Source organism: Thalassophryne amazonica, chromosome 1 (genome assembly GCF_902500255.1).
Source record: "Thalassophryne amazonica chromosome 1, fThaAma1.1, whole genome shotgun sequence".
Classification (NCBI taxonomy): domain Eukaryota; kingdom Metazoa; phylum Chordata; class Actinopteri; order Batrachoidiformes; family Batrachoididae; genus Thalassophryne; species Thalassophryne amazonica.
In genome coordinates this window covers 43,889,949-43,911,640 of record NC_047103.1, presented here as the reverse complement: position 1 = coordinate 43,911,640, position 21,692 = coordinate 43,889,949, and the positions used below count along the sequence as shown (strand labels likewise).

Genomic DNA, 21,692 nt, shown 5'->3' with positions numbered 1-21,692 from the left:
TTGATATTGATTCTGTTTATCAATGTCAATTCTGCTTATCGATCCTATTCTTTATCGATTCCCACATCAATACCTCTTGTGAATTTTCTGTGTACTAAAAGTAGGCTTTACAGGTTTTCTATGTCAGCAACATTTTATTGAGTCTTAAAGTAAATAAATATGAAATTGGCCACTGGATCCTTGATGTACATGGTGGATCCTAGATCTCTGGAAATAAATAAAAATAAACAAAATCTGTAGTTTTTCTCAAAAGCATTTCCTTTCAGATATTGACACAAATGTAACCTCCTAGCCTAATAATAATAATTATTGTTATTATTACTATTATTATTTCCTTTACCTGAGACACAACTTCAGTTTACGCATTGGCTGGTGCTCACGCCAGTGGACTTGCCACTTCTGAAAACCAGTGAAGCAGAGAACCAGCGAAAAGCAGGTCGAAGCACTGCTTCGTTGCTTCAAGCTTCAAGCAGACGGCAGACCCTCAAAACTTCTGCCGCTCTGGTCTCCCAAGCCATCCATGGTGCATTCAGTGTGCCTCGGAAAAAATTTATGCAAGCAGGCAGTGAGCAATGCAACACGATTCAACTCATCAACTGAATCAATGCACACTGAATGAATTGATGCACTCACATCGCGCATGTTTGTATCTAGATAACGATTCGTATCAATTAATCTCCACATGCCTAGGCCCTAACCTTTGCTTGGTGTAAATCAGTAAGAGTCATGCTTTTAAATACAAACATGAATATTGTTTAATGTTTGTTATGTTTTTTAGTTTGAGCTGGAAAATACAAGTAAAAGTGGCTCCTTTCTGGATGTCTTTCGAACATCATATTTGAGGAAGCGTACCATACTAATGGGCTGGAACTGGTAAGCTTTATATACGCACATACGATCAGCGACTGAAAGGTTTTGAACCTGACCCAGAAAGTGGGCCGTGGTTCTCCAGGTTTTGCATTTAGAGAAATCAACATTTCTCAACAAGTCAATCAACAAGTTTTGACTCACTGGGTACAATAAGAAATGTTGATTTTTCAGGCTCATCCACAGGGACACAGGTTCATGTGTATCTGCAAACATTTTGGAGTTTCATCAACACAGAACCGGTGTTTTCAGTGGCTGAAACTGCTACTTCTTGAAAATAGGTCCCAGAGTATATAAATCTAAAAACGCCTGAGTCATGTCTTTGTCTGCAACAATGATGTCATAGCTGCACCTCTCTAAGCTCAGCTGCTCATAATGAATGACATATTGTTATTGTTGCAGGGGTCGAAATACATTTTAGTGCTAGTCACAAAAAAATTACTTGCACCAAAAAAAGTTACTTGCACAACCAAAAGTCACTTTCACAATGGGCCCACTTCAAGTTGCTTCCTGTTGCATCATGACGACACAGGAATTTCTGCATCAGGTGTGTGCAGCAGGGGGCACAGAGGAGGTGAGAACGCAGCCTGCAGGTTCTCTGCACAGAGAAGTCAGAGTGCACAGTTTGACTGCAGCCAGACTGTGCACTCTGACTTCTTCTTGCTCTTGTGCTGAGCTGCAGGTCTGCGCTCTGAGTTCTGTTATAGTTTATCTTTCCTCCTGTGACCACGAGATGCCCGGGTGTGAACGAACCATCCGTGAGTAAATGTGGAGATGTCTGGAGTTATACTTCATGTGGACATGTCCTGTCTCTGACAATCAGTCTGTGAGCAGGACTTATGTCCTTTTTGTAACACAGTGATGAGAGAGTTTGAGCAGAGAGCAAGGAACTAACTGCCTGCAGCCAGACAGTTTTTTTTATTTTTTTATTTTAATTGTTCACATGTATGCGCGTGAACAAACAGTCCGTGAGTGGACTGGAGATGTCCAGACTTTTTACTGGATGAGCACATGTCCTGTCTCTGGCAATCAGTCTGTAAGCAGGACTTATGGATTTTATTTAAACACTTTTGTGAGAGTCTTCTCACAAAAGTGTTTGCTCCTGCTTCTTTACATAAATGCTCATTGCAGTTGCTGCTCCTCCTTGCTCCGAGCAGCAACTGCAATGAGCATTTTTTTTTCTATGCTCTTTTTTGAGCGTGTAGTTTTACTGCATTGTGTACATGGCATAAAAACAATCCTGCATGATTTATACTGCGGGAACAATGGAACACAGCAGGAATCATAAATTTGCGTTGGGTAATGTTGTCTTGTGAGGGTGTGGCTTCCAGTCACACTGAGTACCGTCCTGTTGCTCTGACTTGTGCTGAAACCACTTAATTCTGCATCGAGCACAGGACGCAAACAAAAATTAAACATGTTTAATTTTCGGCGTCCAATTTGCTTCATCCTTTGCACCCCTCGTGCTGTTGTGGCACCGAGCTGCATCGTCTCGGCACTGAGTTGCTTCCCCGTGGCATCCTCACAATGACACGCGACACAACTGGGAGCAGCCCCGGTGTGAAAGGGGCTGAAGCAACTCAAAGCAGGTCCGGTGTGGTTATGACAGAGTTTGAGGGAAGAGCAGAATCTGCGGCAGACAGGTTTTTTTTTTTTTTTCACATGCGCACAAACGAATCATCACAGCAACTTGCTCCGTGTGTGAGAGTCATAAAACGCAGGGAAGACAAAGACAACACACTGGAAATTGTTTTTTTCTTATTTATTCCTTTATTGGTGCATTCTACTGGTGCTTATAGTTGATAAAACTTGGACAGTTACTTGCACCAGTGCTAGTGCAGTATAGAATTACGTGCACCGCTCGAATAATATGTGTACAAACTAGCACATGCACATACTGTTTCGAGCCCTGTGTTGTTATTAGTGTAATTTAACTTTTTTTTGTTTTGGTGGATACTTAATGGGATTTACTTTCATAACTGGTGCTGAAGAGATAAAGGATAGCTGTGGTGAATGCCCATTGTGAATAAAGGGACCATTGTGACACAAATAAAATAATTGCAGAAAAGACTTTAGGCTTTTAAAATAAGTTATTTTTTTCTGCTTGTTGGTTTTGGGACAAAGCACCAGTGTCCTCCAGCTCATGCTGAAAAATGCACACGAAGTATACAAACCTTGAGAGACTTCTTTAAAAATGGCACATTTATTCACAAGTAAATTCCACAATAAGCAATTAAACTATTTCCAGACATCTTCCAAAACAAGGGCATCATCACAGTTTATGGCTGTTAAGATGAATCCGACTGAAAGCAAGCAACAGGCAAGATTAAAGTGTAGGCGACATGTAATTTTGTGTGTGTGTGTGTGTGTGTGTGTATTTAAGACTAAAATTAAACAGTCTGAAATTTATCCTTTCCTGGTGTTGAGTTACTGAACTGCACACCACTAAAAACCAGGAATTTCCTGGCTGGTCCCGACATTGGAGAAGAAAGGGAAATTGGCATCACCGCCAGAATGATTATCTTAATAGCCCCATTAATTTATGGATTTTTACAGGCTACTGACAGCCCCATTTCCACAGAGTGGTTCGGGTCGGAGCTGCACCATGTTTTCGGTGTGAGAACGGTTAATTTTTGCCGGCAAAATCCTTTTGTTTGGCAAGTGGAATACTTTTATATTGATGACTACGCATGCATGGTGTTATACGGATTCTCTACTCCACATGGAGGCAAAACTGATTATTTTCAGATTATTTTATTTCATTGTTTCATGTGATAATTTTGTCACGTGCAGACTGAGGAACTGGGAGTTTTTCAACTTGCAGCGCAAAGCGGCTCATTAACAGCAAGACTCGATCCATCAATCACAATTACGGATTGCAGTCTGCGCTGTAATCTGGCACCAAACTCTCGTGTAACAAATGGACTTTTCTTCAAGCAGGATAGAAGGTATTAGTAAATTATTTTCAGACGCCGTTTTGTAAAGGTGGATAAGTTTTCAGATGATCTCACTGAAATGGACAGGTAAGACATTATTTGTTCCTTGTGTGAAATGGTTGTAATATTTAATAATGAAAAGTCAGTGGTACACTGACCAGTCTTGTCGATAGGTCTTTTTGCTATTTTACTCTCAGTTTTCAGGACTGATTGATTTGCACTTCCCAGCCACTGCACCACGGAGCAAACATTTCAAATTCGGTGACTGAGAGAAAATTTTTAATTTAACCAGGTTAGTCCCATAGAAATGTGGAGGTCTGTGGATATTTGAATTGAACATTAGGTTTGTGTGTGATTTGGTTCATTCTGCATGTCATCAGTGACTGTCACAGATCAGAACGTGGCTATGTGTATGCACACACGTGAACGTGGCAGAGGTGTATCAGAGCGCCATTGCGACACACAGCCCTTACTTCATAGCACCTTCATAAAAATACAAAGCCCCCAGTAGCACCTGCAGAAAAGAAATCTCTGGAGCCGCCACTGAGACAGAGACTGTAATTGAGACTTTTCCTTTTTTCAGTCATTTCTGTCCTGTAATATTTGAAAAGTTTTTCCAGTGCTGAAAAAAGCTTCTCCACTTTTTTTTCTCTTAATATTGCAATTACGACTGGCAGACTGAATATTTGGTGCCATCTGATAACAGAAAGCTGTAATTCCGGTGTTTGCCACAGGGTGATTTTTCATTTATTTTCCCAAAATTTGTTAAGTATGACCCAGTTATCAGACCATCAGAGCCTTGTTGAATTACTTCGACAAGACTAATAACATGTTGCACTACTATCGTACAGTACATTAACTGTATTTGAGAAGGAAACAATATTTATTTTAAAATAGGTTACATTTTCAGTCCCTCGTGTCATTTTTCAGATTTGAAATGTATGTAAATGTTTCTAAGGAAAACAAAAATCCACACTTTCCCATCACTTTTTTTCTGATGTCACAGATAGTAAAACTATTTTTTTTTAATCAGTTGATTACAGTGGTGGGCACTGTTCAGCTAATCCAATGTTAGTTTTGTTAGCAGATTAGTTGTTTAAATAATTTTTAAAAACATCATCAGACCAATTATCTTCTGATACATTTAGTTTCGATAACTTTCAATCCGCTAACATTTTTTTCTGGTAAAGTGAGCAAAGTTTAACAGTCAAAAATGTTTGTAAACCCTAAAATCAAACATTTTAAACCTTGCCGTGTGTAGATCATTGGTTTATGGCAGACTGTCGCTTGCTGATGACGTCATCATTAAACACAAGACGTGATTGGCTGGTCAATGCAGGTAGCATTGCAGGGACTCGGTGGGAGTCAGCAGGACTAGGAAGGAGTAGTTCGAGGATCTCCTCAATCCCATCGTCACGTCTTCCAAAGAGGAAGCAGAGACTGGGGACTCAGAGGCGGACTTATCCATTACCTGGGCCGAAGTCACTGAGGTGGTTCGAAAGCTCCTCGGTGGCAAGGCTCCTGAGGTGGATGAAATCCGTCCTGAGTACCTTAAGTCTCTGGATATTGTGGGACTGTCTTGGCTGACATGCCTCTGCAACATCGCGTGGCGATCGGGGACAGTGCCTCTGGATTGGCAGACCGGGGTGGTGGTCCCTCTGTTTAAGAAAGGGGACCGGAGGGTGTGTTCCAACTATAGGGGGATCACACTCCTCAGCTTCCCCGGTAAGGTCTATTCCAGAGTACTGGAGAGGAGAATTCGACCGATGGTCGAACCTCGGATTCAGGAGGAGCAGTGTGGTTTTCGTCCTGGTCACGGCACACTGGACCAGCTCTACACACTCCATCGGGTGCTCGAGGGTTCATGGGAGTTTGCCCAACCAGTCCACATGTGTTTTGTGGATCTGGAGAAGGCGTTCGACCATGTCCCTCGGGGCACCCTGTGGGGGGTGCTCCGGGAGTACCGTATCCGGGGTCCTTTGCTAAGGGCTATCCGGTCCCTGTACGACCACAGCAGGAGCTTGGTTTGCATTGCCGGTAGTAAGTCAAACCTGTTTCCAGTGCACGTTGGCCTCCGCCAGGGCTGCCCTTTGTTACTGGTTCTGTTCATTATTTTTATGGACAGAATTTGTAGGCACAGCCAGGGTGTAGAGGGAGTCTGGTTTGGGAACCACAGAATCTCGTCTCTGCTGTTTGCGGACGATGTGGTTCTGTTGGCTTCGTTAAATCAGGACCTTCAGCGTGCACTGGGGCAGTTTGCAGCCGAGTGTGAAGCGTCCGGGATGAAAATCAGCACCTCCAAATCCGAGGCCATGGTTCTCAACCGGGAAAAGGTCCTTTGCCCTCTTCAGGTCGGTGGAGTGTCCTTGCCTCAAGTGGAGGAGTTTAAGTATCTCGGGGTCTTGTTCATGAGTGAGGGACGGATGGAGCGTGAGATCGATGGAGCGTGAGATCGATAGATGGATCGGTGCAGCATCTGCAGTGATGCGGTCGTGGTGAAGAGAGAGCTGAGTAGGGGGGCAAAGCTCTCGATTTACCGATCGATCTATGTTCCGATCCTCACCTATGGTCATGAAATTTGGCTCATGACCATAAGAACGAGATCGCGAGTACAAGCGGCCGAGATGAGTTTTCTCCGCAGGGTGGCTGGGCGCTCCCTTAGAGATAGGGTGAGGAGCTTGGTCACTCGGGAGGAGCTCGGAGTCGAGCCGCTGCTCCTCCACATTGAAAGGAGTCAGTTGAGGTGGCTCGGGCATCTTTTCCGGATGCCCCCTGGACGCCTCGCTGGAGAGGTGTTCCGGGCACGTCCCATTGGGAGGAGGCCCTGGGGAAGAAACAGGACATGCAGGAGGGACTATATCTCTCGGCTGGCTTGGGAACGCCTTGGGGTTCCCCGGAGGAGCTGGGGGAGGTGTGTGTGGATCGGGAGGTCTGGGTGGCTTTGCTTGAGCTGCTGCCCCCGTGACCCGACTCCGGATAAAGCGGAAGAAAACGGATGGATGGATGGATGGATGGATGGACTCAGTGGGAGAGAGAAAATGTCATGGCTCAGCTGTGAGGGACTTTTCTTCACCGTTTATACACCATTTTGGATAACCAGGAAGCCTTATGTGGAATATTTTCTACAGAATTTAATGAATCCCAGTGAAACTAACAGGTCCCTTCGGCTGCTCCCTTGTTTCCACTCGGGGTCACCACAGCAAATTCAAGGGGGATCTGCATGTTGAATGTTTTACGCTGGATGCCCTTCCTGACGCAACTCCACATTACATGGAGAAATGTGGCAGGGGTGGGATTTGAACCCGGAACCTTCTGAACTGAAATCAAGCGCATTAACCACTTGGCCACCAAGAATTTATATTTACTACGAGGTTTGTCACAAAAGTATCAGACCTTTTATTTTTTTGCAAAAACCATATGGATTTGAATCATGTGTGATTGCATCAGCCAAGCTTGAACCTTCGTGCGCATGCATGAGTTTTTTCATGCCTGTCGGTTGCGTCATTTGCCTGTGAGCAGGCTTTGTGTGAGCAGTGGTCCACCCCTCTTGTCGGATTTCTATTGTGAAAAAAGCAGCAGCTTTTAGCTCGTAAATGACAGTGTATCTAATACCATGATAAACTGTGACGTTTTACTGCTTTTGAAAGATGATGACAGTGTTTGGGGTTTTATTTTTATTCATTCATTTTTCCTGCATTCTTTTTGTGTTTGTGATCCTTGAATTTACCCAGCAGGCCCTGTGACGCTTAAAATTAAACTGGTTTATCAGAAGCCAACAGTGTAATCTGATATGGCCACGTCGGAAAAAAGTTATCGTTATCTGTAATAAAGATCGATTTTTTATCAGTTTATCGGCTTAGCGTCATAAAAGATAACTTTTCAGTTACCGGATTAATGGTTATTGAAGCTAACCTTTTGGTTAGCTGTGCCCATCACTGGTTGATTAAGACCAAAGAACTGGCAAAAAAAAAAAAAAAAAAAAAAAAATTAAATAAAAACAAAACAGTTTATCATCTCCACTGGCATGTTGAAATTACCTGCATTATTTATTTATTTATTTTATAATCACCATTCTGTATTCTGAACTCTGCCAATATCATCCCTGTTGTCAGACTGAAGGTTTTCCTCCAAGGTCTCTCTCATTACCATTTAAATCAGGCTCAAAACCATAAGGCTGTGTTCTCCACAGTTTATTCAGACACATGTTCAGACTGGACTTAAAAAAAAAAAAAAAAAAGCGCTACACTACAAAAAAAAAATCAAAATGTCTGAAAACAGTTCGACCACCACTGTGTTTACAGTTGATTTGGGCTTGAAAAAGTAGCTGCCGTTCCAGTCATGACGTAGCAACAATATGGCCGCGGCTGAGAGCTGAAATAGAGCGCAGGTTTCAGACAGCTGATTTTTGTCATTCACTTGCGCACTTATTGACTTTTATTGTTCAGGATTTTTTAAAATATCAACATTTCAACATTTTTAGTAATTATTTGTGCACTTTTTTGTTGTCACCTACACTTTAAAAGACTATATATTTATGCTGTGCTGTTTAGTAAAGTTTAACTTCTACTGCTACATTGATTAGCTCCATATCTTCTCCAGTTTTTGTGGAAGCATTATAGCAACAGGCCTGGCATATGTACTACAGTGTTTTCAGGCGATTTGAGCGTTTTCGTGTGGAAGGAGCAATTTCTTGAAATGCTGCCATGTTGGTGGAACACTTTGAAAATGACAAAGGAAAAGATCATATAGGGGAAAGTTCTGTTTCCATGTGGACAAGGCCGTAGAATGCAAAAGTTGGAGAACCACACCTTAGTTTTAGTTTTTCTGGGTCAGGCTCAAAACTTCTCAGTCCTCATATATATATATATATATATATATATACATCACCATTTTTCTCAATAAATATATTTCTAAATGTGCTACTGACATAAAATTTAAATAAAAAGAACTCAAGAAATCCGTACATGCAAATAAATCAAAACAAATAACTACATAAATTAAGTTACATGTAATAAAATGGAATGACACAGGGAAAAAAGTATTGAACATGCTTACTGAAATTTATCTAATACTTCCTACAAATGCCTTTGTTGGTAATGACAGCTTCAAAATGTCTCCTGTATGAAGAAACTAGCTGGAAGCAGTGCTCAGGTGTTATTTTGGCCCATTCTTCCACACAGTCTTCAAATCTTTAAGGTTCTGTGGACTTTTTCTGTGAACTCAATGTCTTTAGTTGTTTCCATAGATTTTCTATTGGATTCAAGTCAGGTGATTGCCTGGACCAGTAGTAGGTTTATTTTTATTCTTTGAAACTACAACCCCTGGCAAAAATTATGGAATCACCGGCCTCAGAGGATGTTCATTCAGTTGTTTAATTTTGTAGAAAAAAAGCAGATCACAGACATGACACAAAACTAAAGTCATTTCAAATGGCTCCGCAGGGTGGCTTTTTGCAAGGAATGTTTTCACAGTTTTTGCTCTATGGCCAGATGCATTATCATCTTGAAAAATGATTTCATCATCCCCAAACATCCTTTCAATTGATGGGATAAGAAAAGTGTCCAAAATATCAACATAAACTTGTGCATTTATTGATGATGTAATGACAGCCATCTCCCCAGTGCCTTTACCTGACATGCAGCCCCATATCATCAATGATTGTGGAAATTTACATGTTCTCTTCAGGCAGTCATCTTTATAAATCTCATTGGAACGGCACCAAACAAAAGTTCCAGCATCATCACCTTGCCCAGTGCAGATTCGAGATTCATCACTGAATATGATTTTCATCCAGTCATCCACAGTCCATGATTGCTTTTCCTTAGCCCATTGTAACCTTGTTTTTTTCTGTTTAGGTGTTAATGATGGCTTTCGTTTAGCTTTTCTGTATGTAAATCCCATTTCCTTTAGGCGGTTTCTTACAGTTTGGTCACAGATGTTGACTCCAGTTTCCTCCCATTCGTTCCTCATTTGTTTTGTTGTGCATTTTCGATTTTTGAGACATATTGCTTTAAGTTTTCTGTCTTGACGCTTTGATGTTTTCCTTGGTCTACCAGTATGTTTGCCTTTAACAACCTTCCCATGTTGTTTCTATTTGGTCCAGAGTTTAGACACAGCTGAATGTGAACAACCAACAGCTTTCGCAACATTGTGTGATGATTTACCCTCTTTTAAGAGTTTGATAATCCTCTCCTTTGTTTCTATTGACATCTCTCGTGTTGGAGCCATGATTCATGTCAGTCCACTTGGTGCAACAGCTCTCCAAGGTGTGATCACAGCGAAACACCGAATTATGAACAAAGCTAAAACAGAATAATATATTAACCAGACCTGACAGAACTAAGTAAATGGCTGAAAACAAGGAAATCAATGATCATAATCAAAACTAGAACTGGAGTGAGACAGACTAAAACATAAAAGTGAATACAATAACCAATAGTGAGGTGACAGCATAAACTAAGACTAAATGACAAACAATGACAAAAATCAGTGATTACAAAATAGTGCAATAAATAAAAGGAATTAACTGATAAGCAATAAATAACAAATGGAACATAATCAGATGAGAAAACTCTTGAATCAGAATCAGAAGAAGTTTATTGGAATTTGCTTCGATATAATGGTGCAACATTAAACAGAGAGCAGTATAAAATGCTAAGATAAAATATACAATATGTGCCAAAATAAGACAAAATATAAGATAAAAAATGACATGAAATATGAAAGGCTGTGTGCAACAGGAAAACAGAAAGAAAGAGAAACAGAAAAAAAACAGTGCAGTGGGAGGAGTGCAATTAAATCAAATCAATTCAAATCAATTTTATTTATATAGCGCCAAATCACAACAAACAGTTGCCCCAAGGCGCCTTATATTGTAAGGCAAGGCCATACAATAATTACGGAAAAACCCCAACGGTCAAAACGACCCCTGTGAGCAAGCACTTGGCAACAGTGGGAAGGAAAAACTCCCTTTTAACAGGAAGAAACCTCCAGCAGAACCAGGCTCAGGGAGGGGCAGTCTTCTGCTGGGACTGGTTGGGGCTGAGGGAGAGAACCAGGAAAAAGACATGCTGTGGAGGGGAGCAGAGATCAATCACTAATGATTAAATGCAGAGTGGTGCATACAGAGCAAAAAGAGAAAGAAACACTCAGTGCATCATGGGAACCCCCCAGCAGTCTAAGTCTATAGCAGCATAACTAAGGGATGGTTCAGGGAACCTGATCCAACCCTAACTATAAGCTTTAGCAAAAAGGAAAGTTTTAAGCCTAATCTTAAAAGTAGAGAGGGTGTCTGTCTCCCTGATCTGAATTGGGAGCTGGTTCCACAGGAGAGGAGCCTGAAAGCTGAAGGCTCTGCCTCCCATTCTACTCTTACAAACCCTAGGAACTACAAGTAAGCCTGCAGTCTGAGAGCAAAGCTCTCTATTGGGGTGATATGGTACTATGAGGTCCCTAAGATAAGATGGGACCTGATTATTCAAAACCTTATAAGTAAGAAGAAGAATTTTAAATTCTATTCTAGAATTAACAGGAAGCCAATGAAGAGAGGCCAATATGGGTGAGATATGCTCTCTCCTTCTTGTCCCTGTTAGCACTCTAGCTGCAGCATTTTGAATTAACTGAAGGCTTTTCAGGGAACGTTTAGGACAACCTGATAATAATGAATTACAATAGTCCAGCCTAGAGGAAATAAATGCATGAATTAGTTTTTCAGCATCACTCTGAGACAAGACCTTTCTAATTTTAGAGATGTTGCACAAATGCAAAAAAGCAGTCCTACATATTTGTTTAATATGCGCATTGAATGACATATCCTGATCAAAAATGAATCCAAGATTTCTCACAGTATTACTAGAGGTCAGGGTAATGCCATCCAGAGTAAGGATCTGGTTAGACACCATGTTTCTAAGATTTGTGGGGCCAAGTACAATAACTTCAGTTTTATCTGAGTTTAAAAGCAGAAAATTAGAGGTCATCCATGTCTTTATGTCTGTAAGACAATCCTGCAGTTTAGCTAATTGGTGTGTGTCCTCTGGCTTCATGGATAGATAAAGCTGGGTATCATCTGCGTAACAATGAAAATTTAAGCAATGCCGTCTAATAATACTGCCTAAGGGAAACATGTATAAAGTGAATAAAATTGGTCCTATCACAGAACCTTGTGGAACTCCATAATTAACCTTAGTCTGTGAAGAAGATTCCCCATTTACAGGAACAAATTGTAATCTATTAGATAAATATGATTCAAGCCACCGCAGCGCAGTGCCTTTAATACCTATGGCATGCTCTAATCTCTGTAATAAAATTTTATGATCAACAGTATCAAAAGCAGCACTGAGGTCTAACAGAACAAGCACAGAGATGAGTCCACTGTCTGAGGCCATAAGAAGATCATTTGTAACCTTCACTAATGCTGTTTCTGTACTATGATGAATTCTAAAACCTGACTGAAACTCTTCAAATAGACCATTCCTCTGCAGATGATCAGCTGTTTTACAACTACCCTTTCAAGAATTTTTGAGAGAAAAGGAAGGTTGGAGATTGGCCTATAATTAGCTAAGATAGCTGGGTCAAGTGATGGCTTTTTAAGTAATGGTTTAATTACTGCCACCTTAAAAGCCTGTGGTACATAGCCAACTAATAAAGATAGATTGATCATATTTAAGATCGAAGCATTAATTAATGGTAGGGCTTCCTTGAGCAGCCTAGTAGGAATGGGGTCTAATAGACATGTTGATGGTTTGGAGGAAGTAACTAATGAAAATAACTCAGACAGAACAATCGGAGAGAAAGAGTCTAACCAAATACTGGCATCACTGAAAGCAGCCAAAGATAACGATACGTTTTTGGGATGGTTATGAGTAATTTTTTCTCTAATAGTTAAAATTTTATTAGCAAAGAAAGTCATGAAGTCATTACTAGTTAAAGTTACAGGAATACTCGGCTCAATAGAGCTCTGACTCTTTGTCAGCCTGGCTACAGTGCTGAAAAGAAACCTGGGCTTGTTCTTATTTTCTTCAATTAGTGATGAGTAGTAAGATGTCCTAGCTTTACGGAGGGCTTTTTTATAAAGCAACAGACTCTTTTTCCAGGCTAAGTGAAGATCTTCTAAATTAGTGAGACACCATTTCCTCTCCAACTTACGGGTCATCTGCTTTAAGCTGCGAGTTTGTGAGTTATACCACGGAGTCAGGCACTTCTGATTTAAAGCTCTCTTTTTCAGAGGAGCTACAGCATCCAAAGTAAAGGATGTAAAACTATTGACGAGATACTCTATCTCACTTACAGAGTTTAGGTAGCTACTCTGCACTGTGTTGGTATATGGCATTAGAGAACATAAAGAAGGAATCATATCCTTAAACCTAGTTACAGCGCTTTCTGAAAGACTTCTAGTGTAATGAAACTTATTCCCCACTGCTGGGTAGTCCATCAGAGTAAATGTAAATGTTATTAAGAAATGGTCAGACAGAAGGGAGTTTTCAGGGAATACTGTTAAGTCTTCAATTTCCATACCATAAGTCAGAACAAGATCTAAGATATGATTCAAATGGTGGGTGGACTCATTTACATTTTGAGCAAAGCCAATTGAGTCTAATAATAGATTAAATGCAGTGTTGAGGCTGTCATTCTCAGCATCTGTGTGGATGTTAAAATCGCCCACTATAATTATCTTATCTGAGCTAAGCACTAAGTCAGACAAAAGGTCTGAAAATTCACAGAGAAACTCACAGTAATGACCAGGTGGACGATAGATAATAACAAATAAAACTGGTTTTTGGGACTTCCAATTTGGATGGACAAGACTAAGAGTCAAGCTTTCAAATGAATTAAAGCTCTGTCTGGATTTTTGATTAATTAATAAGCTGGAATGGAAGATTCCTGCTAATCCTCTGCCTCGGCCCGTGCTACGAGCATTCTGGCAGTTAGTGTGACTCGGGGGTGTTGACTCATTTAAACTAACATATTCATCCTGCTGTAACCAGGTTTCTGTAAGGCAGAATAAATCAATATGTTGATCAATTATTATATCATTTACTAACAGGGACTTAGAAGAGAGAGACCTAATGTATAATCTAAATTAAAACCAAAGTACATTGTCTAAATTGACCCGTAATAAAATAATAACGTGACAGAGTTAAGGTTAAGGTGACTGAGTTATGAGGAGTTCATGAGTCTAACGGCAGAGGGGAAGAAACTGTTCTTATGGCGGGAGGTTCTGGTCCGGATGGACCGTAGCCTCCTGCCCGAGGGGAGTGGTTTGAATAGACTGTGTGCAGGGTGAGAAGGGTCAGCTGTGATCCAACCTGCTCGGCCCAGAGTCCTGGAGACATGCAGGTCGTGGCGAGATGGAAGGCTACAGCCGATCACCTTCTCAGCAGAGGCCACAATGCGCTGCAGTCTGTGTCTGTCCCTGGCTGTGGCCCCGGCGTACCACACCGTGATGGAGGAGCAGAGGATGGACTCGATGATGGCCGTGTAGAACTGCACCATCAGCTGGACAGGCAGCTTGGCCTTCTTCAGCTGCCGCAGGAAGTACATCCTCTGCTAGGCGTTCTTGATGAGGGAGCTGATGGTTGACTCCCACTTGAGATCCTGGGTGATGGTGGTGCCAAGGAAGCGGTGACAGTCCACAGTGGTGATGGGGCTGTTGGTGAGGGCGAGGGAGGGCGGGGGGCTGTGGCTTTCCTGAAGTCCACCATCATCTCCACTGTTTTCTGGGCATTTAGCTCCAAGTTGTTGCTGCTACACCAGGTCACCAGCCGGTCCACCGCCCTCCTGTAGGCAGACTCATCCCCATCTGAAATGAGTCCGATGAGGGTGGTGTCATCCGCAAACTTGATGAGCTTTATGGAGTTGTGGCTGGAGGTGCAGCAGCAGAGAAGAGCAGAGGGGAAAGGACAGAGCCCTGTGGAGATCCTGTGCTGAGAGCCCGAGTGTTCGAGACGTTCTTTCCCAGCCTCACATGCTGACTCCGGTCTGTCAGGAAGTCTGTGATCCACCTGCAGGTGGAGTCGGGCACGTGAAGCAGAGAAAGCTTGTCCTGGAGCAAAGCCGGAAGGATGGTGTTGAATGCAGAGCTGAAGTCCACAAACAGGATCCTAGCGTAGGTTCCTGGGGAGTCCAGGTGCTGCAGGATGGAGTGCAGGGCCAGGTTTTATAGCGTCGTCTACAGACCTGTTGGCTCTGTAGGCAAACTGCAGAGGGTCCAGGAGGGGGTCGGTGATGGACTTCAGGTGGGATAAAATCAGGTGTTCGAAGGTCTTCATGACTACAGACGTGAGAGCCACAGGCCTGTAGTCATTAAGTCCAGTGATGCGTGGTTTCTTGGGGACTGGAACTATAATGGAGGACTTGAAGCAGACTGGAACATGAGCATGACTCCAGGGAGGTGTTGAAGATCCCCATGAAGACTGGGGCCAGCTCATCAGCACAGTGTCTCAGGGTGGCAGGAGAGACACAGTCTGGGCCCCGGGCCTTACGTGGATTCAGCCTTTTGAAGTGTCTTCTCACGTCCTCCTCTTGGACGGAGAGGGCAACGGGGAGAGGGGGGATGTCCATGATGTTTGAACATCCAGTTGTGTGGGGAGGTGTGAGTCCTTGTCTTCAAAGCGTGAATAGAAAACGTTCAGGTCGTTGGCTAGCTTCAGGTCGTCAATAGAATGAGGTGCTTTGGGCTTGTAGTTGGTGATCTCTTTCAACCCCCTCCACACAGAGGCTGAGTCATTGGCAGAGAACCTTTGCTGCAGATGTGAACTGTACATGGATTTAGCCTTTGCCACCTCCTTGCTAAATCTGTACTTTGCACCTCTATAGCTGTCTCTGTCTCCTTCTCTGAAAGCCACCTCTTTCTGCTGCCGGAGCTGCCGGAGTTTAGGTGTGAACCAGGGCTTGTCATTGTTATATCTCACCCTGGTGCGCTGTGGGATGATGCTGTCTTCACAGAAATGAATATATGACGTCACAGTGTCCGTGTAGTCATCTAGACTGTCTGTTGAAGCCTCAAACATATCCCAATCCGTAGTGCCCAAGCATGCGCGTAGCTCCTCCGCAGCTTCATTGCTCCACACTTTAGATGTCCTCACAACAGGTTTACAGAGTTTTAGTCTCTGTCTGTATGCAGGGATCAAGTGGACCATCACCTGATCTGAGAGTCCCAAAGCTGCATGGGCCACCGCTCGCTACGCACCACTCACTGTCGTGTAACAATGATCTAACGTGCTCCCTTCTCTGGTCGGGCATTTAACAAACTGTTTGTATTTTGGTAATTCCTGACTGAGATTCCCTTTGTTAAAATCACTGAGAATTATAACAAGGGAGTCCGGAAAGTCTCTCTCCACGCTCATAATCTGATCCGCGAGAGCGCGCTCGTCCTCGTGCACGTCTTCGCTCGGTGGAATATACACAGAGCAAAGTATGAAAGGGTTAAACTCATGTGGAGAGTAGAACGGTCTGCAGTTTTGAGGAGATATTCCAGAGAGGGACAGCAGTGTTGGGAGATCACAGTCACATCGGAGCACCAGGCGTTGTTGATATAGAAGCAGAGTCCTCCCTCTCTAGTTTTTCCACCAGAGAGTGCTCGGTCTCTGTCTGCGCGGAGGAGTTGGAATCCCTCTAGTTGGAGCGCGCAGTCCGGTGTCTGTGCATTTAACCACGTCTCCGTGAAGCACAGTACACAAGATGAGGAAAAATCTCTATTCTTCTTCATCAGCAGTGCCAGCTCATCCATCTTGTTGTGGAGTGAGCGGACGTTGGAGAGAAATATCCCAGGTAGAGGTATGCGCATGCCCCTTCGTCTGAGGCGCACAAGAGCTCCAGCTCGTTTTCCTCTCTGCCGGCGTCTCACTCTTTTGGCCAAAAAGTGAACCAGTTCAGCTGCAGGCACTAAAAAAACTGGCATAATGTCCGTGCGTGTTGATGATCTGAAGTTTAGAAGCTCCTCGCGGGTGTAGGAGCACGATGACACACGATTTACGCACAAAAACAGACAAAACAGGGAGCACCAGAATACCAGGGTGCCTTCACGCGGCGCCATCTTGGATAGGTTTGAAGGCAGATAACCAAAACCTGTGACTAAAACATAATACAAAAATGAAATAAACAGAATCAAACAAAGACTGAAGCGACTAAGTGACCATGAATGAACAAATACAAAGATGATGAACAGAAACAAAATCAATGATAACCTGAGCATGACAAGACAGAAGACTCAATGCATGAACGTGGATTTGAAACCATAATTATGACAGAAGGCCCTAAAGGGCTGGACCATGACATAAGGTTGTGAAGATCTTGAGAGAACTCTGTGCTTTTCCCCTTCATTGCATGTTTCTTGTGTGACACCTTCGTAATGAAAGACATTTTTCTAGACCATTAGTTGGGACTGAACCAGCTGATATTAATTTGCACTGACAAGGGGCAGGATTGCTTTTAATTACTGATAGATTTCAAATGGTGTCTTGACTTTTCATGCCTTTTTGCACCTCCCTTTCTTCAGGTGTTCAATACTTTTCCCTGTCATTTCACATTATTACACATAATTTAAGGACATCTATGGTTTGATCTGTTTGCATGTATTGATTACTTGAGGTGTTACTGACATTTGGTGAAAATTTCATGTCAATACCATCTTTAGAGATGTATTTACTGAGAAAAATGGTGACATGTTCAATAGTTATTTTACCTACTCTGTGTGTGTGTGTGTGTGTGTGTGTGTGTATATATATATATATATATATATATATATATATATATATATATATATATATATATATATATATATATATATATATATATATATATAGTTTTGCTCAAGTCTAACAGAATCTACTCATTCATCTCTGGCACCAGGTTTGCAACGACTTTGATGTATTATGGACTGGCCCTGAACATTGGCAGTTTTGGTCTGAACATCTACCTCACCCAGTTCATCTTTGGTTTAGTTGAGATTCCTGCATACTTGGCATGTTTGGCTTCAACTCAATACTTTGGAAGGAGACCAAGTCAGGCAGGCTATTTGCTCTTTGGGGGTGCTGCTTGCCTTTTGTTTCTTGTGATTCCAGATGGTACTTATGAAAACTTAGACATTATTTTTTTTTGTTTTTGTTTTTTTTTTAGTTTCTTAAGAATATCATTTTTGCATATTTCACATTTTCGTCTGCCAGGTGTACTTCTTTGTTGGTTTGTCCTTTGTTTTGTTTTTCAGATCTTCCTGTGTTTGTAACAGTCACAGCCGTCATTGGGAAATTTTCCTCCACGGCTGCTTTCTCAACAGCCTATCTTTATACTGCGGAACTGTACCCTACCTTTATCAGGTAATGTCAAGTGGTAAATCTTTTACTCCTCAAGTGGGGACTACACTTCTGTGTCGACTTCAATTTCAGTGGGTTCAGGATGTCACTTGTGTGCAACTTCATTATGCACATGTAGATTAGGTGAATTGGAAACTTTAAAACTTATAAAAGAGATCTTGACCTCAATGGGACTAACCTGGTTAAATAAAGGTTAAAAAACAAACTTGCAGCACGCAAAGACCTCACTTGATCTTAAAATTTATACAAAAATCATCAAAATGTTTGCTTCTCTCAATAAATCTTGAGATTTCTTATGAGCTCTTTGTCCTTTCTGATGGTGGCAGGCATAGCGGTTTTGGTCTTAACTCTATGTGCGGACGTGTGGGGGGGATCTGTTCTCCACTCATCAGGGCCCTGGGTGTCCACCATCACGCTATCCCCATGCTGATATATGGCATCATTCCCCTAGTTGCTGGAAGTTTAACTTTTTTATTGCCTGAGACCCTCAATGTTGAACTTCAGGACCACACTGACCTCAAGTGAGTTGGTGAATTAGGTCAGAAATTCAGACTTTAGTGTAACGGAACAATTGGATTATTAATGCTTACTTAAAAAAAAAAAACAATTGTTGATAACATACTTCTTTTCTCTTTCAGAAACCAAGAGAACGATCATACCAAGGACTGATTCTGTGCTGAGTTAATTAATGAACAGTATAATTTAAATTAAATTATATTCACATTAAAAATTATAAGTAATAATTAACTCTGTGTAGTGTAAATGCTTTACAGTTTTTGTTGACTGACAGGTAGGCTCAATATGGATTGTGTAAGTGTAGCTTTTAACAGTGAAAACATGGTTAAAATATGTCAAGGTTTGTAGTTTTTCAATCTTAAAATAAGAACTGGTTAGTCTTTAGTGTGCATTACCTTGTTTAAGTGTGAGAGAGTAAACTGAGCGACCTTATGTCAAAAACTGATTTATGGCCCTGTCAGTCAATCAGAATCGACTACATCACTAAGCCCCGCCCTAACTCCGCCCCTTATGACGTCACAACCAATCAGAATCAACTACATCACTATGTCCCGCCCCTAACCCCACCCCTAGCCCCGCCCCCAGGCTCCTCCCCTGGTCCCACCCTAAGCTCCGCCTCCAAGCCCCGCCTCCCCTCCCACCCGGGTCTAATATTTTAATGTCCTTTTATTTCATGAATTAAAGAAGCATTAAAAAATACCTAGATCTTTTTTAATGTATTAATTAAAGAATTAACTAATTCTGAAATAATTAAACATCAATCACTGTCTAATATTTAATGACCCTTTAATATTTTTTAATTCTTAAATTAAAGCACGTCCTTTTATGGTTTTTAATTCCTCAATTAAAGAAGGATTAAAAAATACCCGTATCTTTTACACAATTATGGGAGGTTTTCTTCAATTTACTGATTAAACACGAATATTTTAATACCCCTTTAATATTTTTTAATTCTTAAATTAAAGCCTCTCCTTTTCTGTTTTTTAATTCTTAAATTAAAGAAGGGTTAAAAATAACCATCTCTCGGCTGTAACGGCTGTAAGTCTTTGCAGCAAGACGGTCAAATACCCACGCATAGAGCTCCTCACGGAAACATGACCCCACGGCTGTAATACCTGTTGCCAATGCTAGCTGTGTGCGTGTGTGTGTCTGTCTGGGGGTGTTTGTGTGCGTGTGTGTGTGTTTCAGAGCTGTGTGTGTGTGTGTGTGTGACCTGCGCAGCGGGGGTGTCACGCCGGATGGTCTTTTATAACATAGTAGAGAAGCTTGAATCTTTGGTTGAAGCTTGAATGTTTTATTACATCTGATTTCCTGATGACGGGGTCATTCGCTGGGCTTGTTTGAAGATGGGAAAACAAAGCTTATTCTTAGTCACTATAGATGCAGTTTCTTTTAAGATATTACCCGGTTGATCAGGGGCTGCGGGACACTCGCTGATCGGAGATACCTCTGGGGACCGTTTTCTGAAGACAAAAAAACAAACTTTCCTCTCCGTCACTCCCGGCAGGGTGGCTGGGTGTCACATCAGATGGTGTTTTTAGAGCAAAAGGTGCCAGTAAGTGTCTTTTCCACAAAAAACCTCATTTTATAGGAAAGAACACAGGCCATATAAGGTTTAGAATATGTGGTTTATTACATTCATTAAAGTCACACACAGAAAAAAAAGCAATTGTTCATGTTTATTAAACACAGCATACGTGAAGGAAAACATTAAGAAAAAAAGTATTTGGTCCACTTACATGAAGAAAAAAGTATACGTTCATGTTTATTAAACACAACATACATTAAGAAAAAAGGTATTTGTTCCAGTTACCTGAAGAAAGAAGCATATGTTCATGGTTATTAAACACAAATTTGGTCCACTTACATGAAGAAAAAAGCATACGTCCATGTTTATTAAAGGGTAACCATCAGGGTGTCGCGGTAAATTAGCTGATAGATGATTATTGTGTCTCCAGCTGCGTATAATAAACTCAACTCCTCTATGGCGAGTCTGCTCAAAGCCACTTTTTTAAGGAAACAAGTTCGCATATTTTTTTTGTAAAGTCAACTTATTATATTTTACACATTTTGGGATTCAAACATCAAATCCTTATCTATCTAGCATTTATTTCCTCTAGGCTGGACTATTGTAATTCATTATTATCAGGTTGTCCTAAAAGTTCCCTGAAAAGCCTTCAGTTAATTCAAAATGCTGCAGCTAGAGTACTGACGGGGACTAGAAGGAGAGAGCATATCTCACCCATATTGGCCTCTCTTCATTGGCTTCCTGTTAATTCTAGAATAGAATTTAAAATTCTTCTTCTTACTTATAAGGTTTTGAATAGTCATGTCCCTTCTTATCTTAGGGACCTCATAGTACCATATCACCCCAATAGAGCGCTTCGCTCTCAGACTGCAGGCTTACTTGTAGTTCCTAGGGTTTGTAAGAGTAGAATGGGAGGCAGAGCCTTCAGCTTTCAGGCTCCTCTCCTGTGGAACCAGCTCCCAATTCGGATCAGGGAGACAGACACCCTCTCTACTTTTAAGATTAGGCTTAAAACTTTCCTTTTTGCTAAAGCTTATAGTTAGTGTTATGTGTCGGACGCAGCTCGGAGAACCGACCAGCGTTTGAAGGACCCAGTATGAAATAAGCAGAGCACGGTACAAAGGCTAACTGAATTTAATACATAACAGTGATGTGATACAAAACAACAAAAGAGTGTGCGGTCTGGCGTGGTGGTGATACGGTGCACTCCCAGCAGCGCTAACGGTCCGGAGCCAGAAGCCGTTCGGACCCAAGGACCCCGCCGACACCCCCCAGGTGGCCGCAACAAACCGAGTCTGTGAAAGAAGGAACCATTATATGAGTCCACACTCTACACACAGAGAGACCACTCAAAGGTGTACATAAACAGCAAACACTTCCTGGCTTAATTACTAAACAGCTTCCCAACCTGCAGGCATGGAACATCCAGTTCACAAAACTCCACTGCAGTGGAAGCCGATACATGACTAACGTACAGCTCAATATAATAAGGTGTGAGGGACACCACATTTACTGACTGTATAAACGTTAGTCACA

General features: G+C 41.8%; 1 protein-coding gene across 1 annotated transcript in view; it reads left to right on the top strand.

Moving 5' to 3' along the window:
- LOC117509073 (solute carrier family 22 member 13-like) overlaps window positions 1-18,637 on the top strand; it is a 90,997-nt gene extending 72,360 nt beyond the window's left edge. The window contains exons 6-9 of the mRNA XM_034168879.1: window positions 779-873; window positions 17,652-17,866; window positions 18,007-18,115; window positions 18,439-18,637. Of these exons, the coding sequence (XP_034024770.1) occupies window positions 779-873; window positions 17,652-17,866; window positions 18,007-18,115; window positions 18,439-18,637 (618 nt within the window). The remainder of the gene's footprint in view (window positions 1-778; window positions 874-17,651; window positions 17,867-18,006; window positions 18,116-18,438) is intronic.
- The last annotated feature ends 3,055 nt before the right edge of the window (window positions 18,638-21,692 follow it).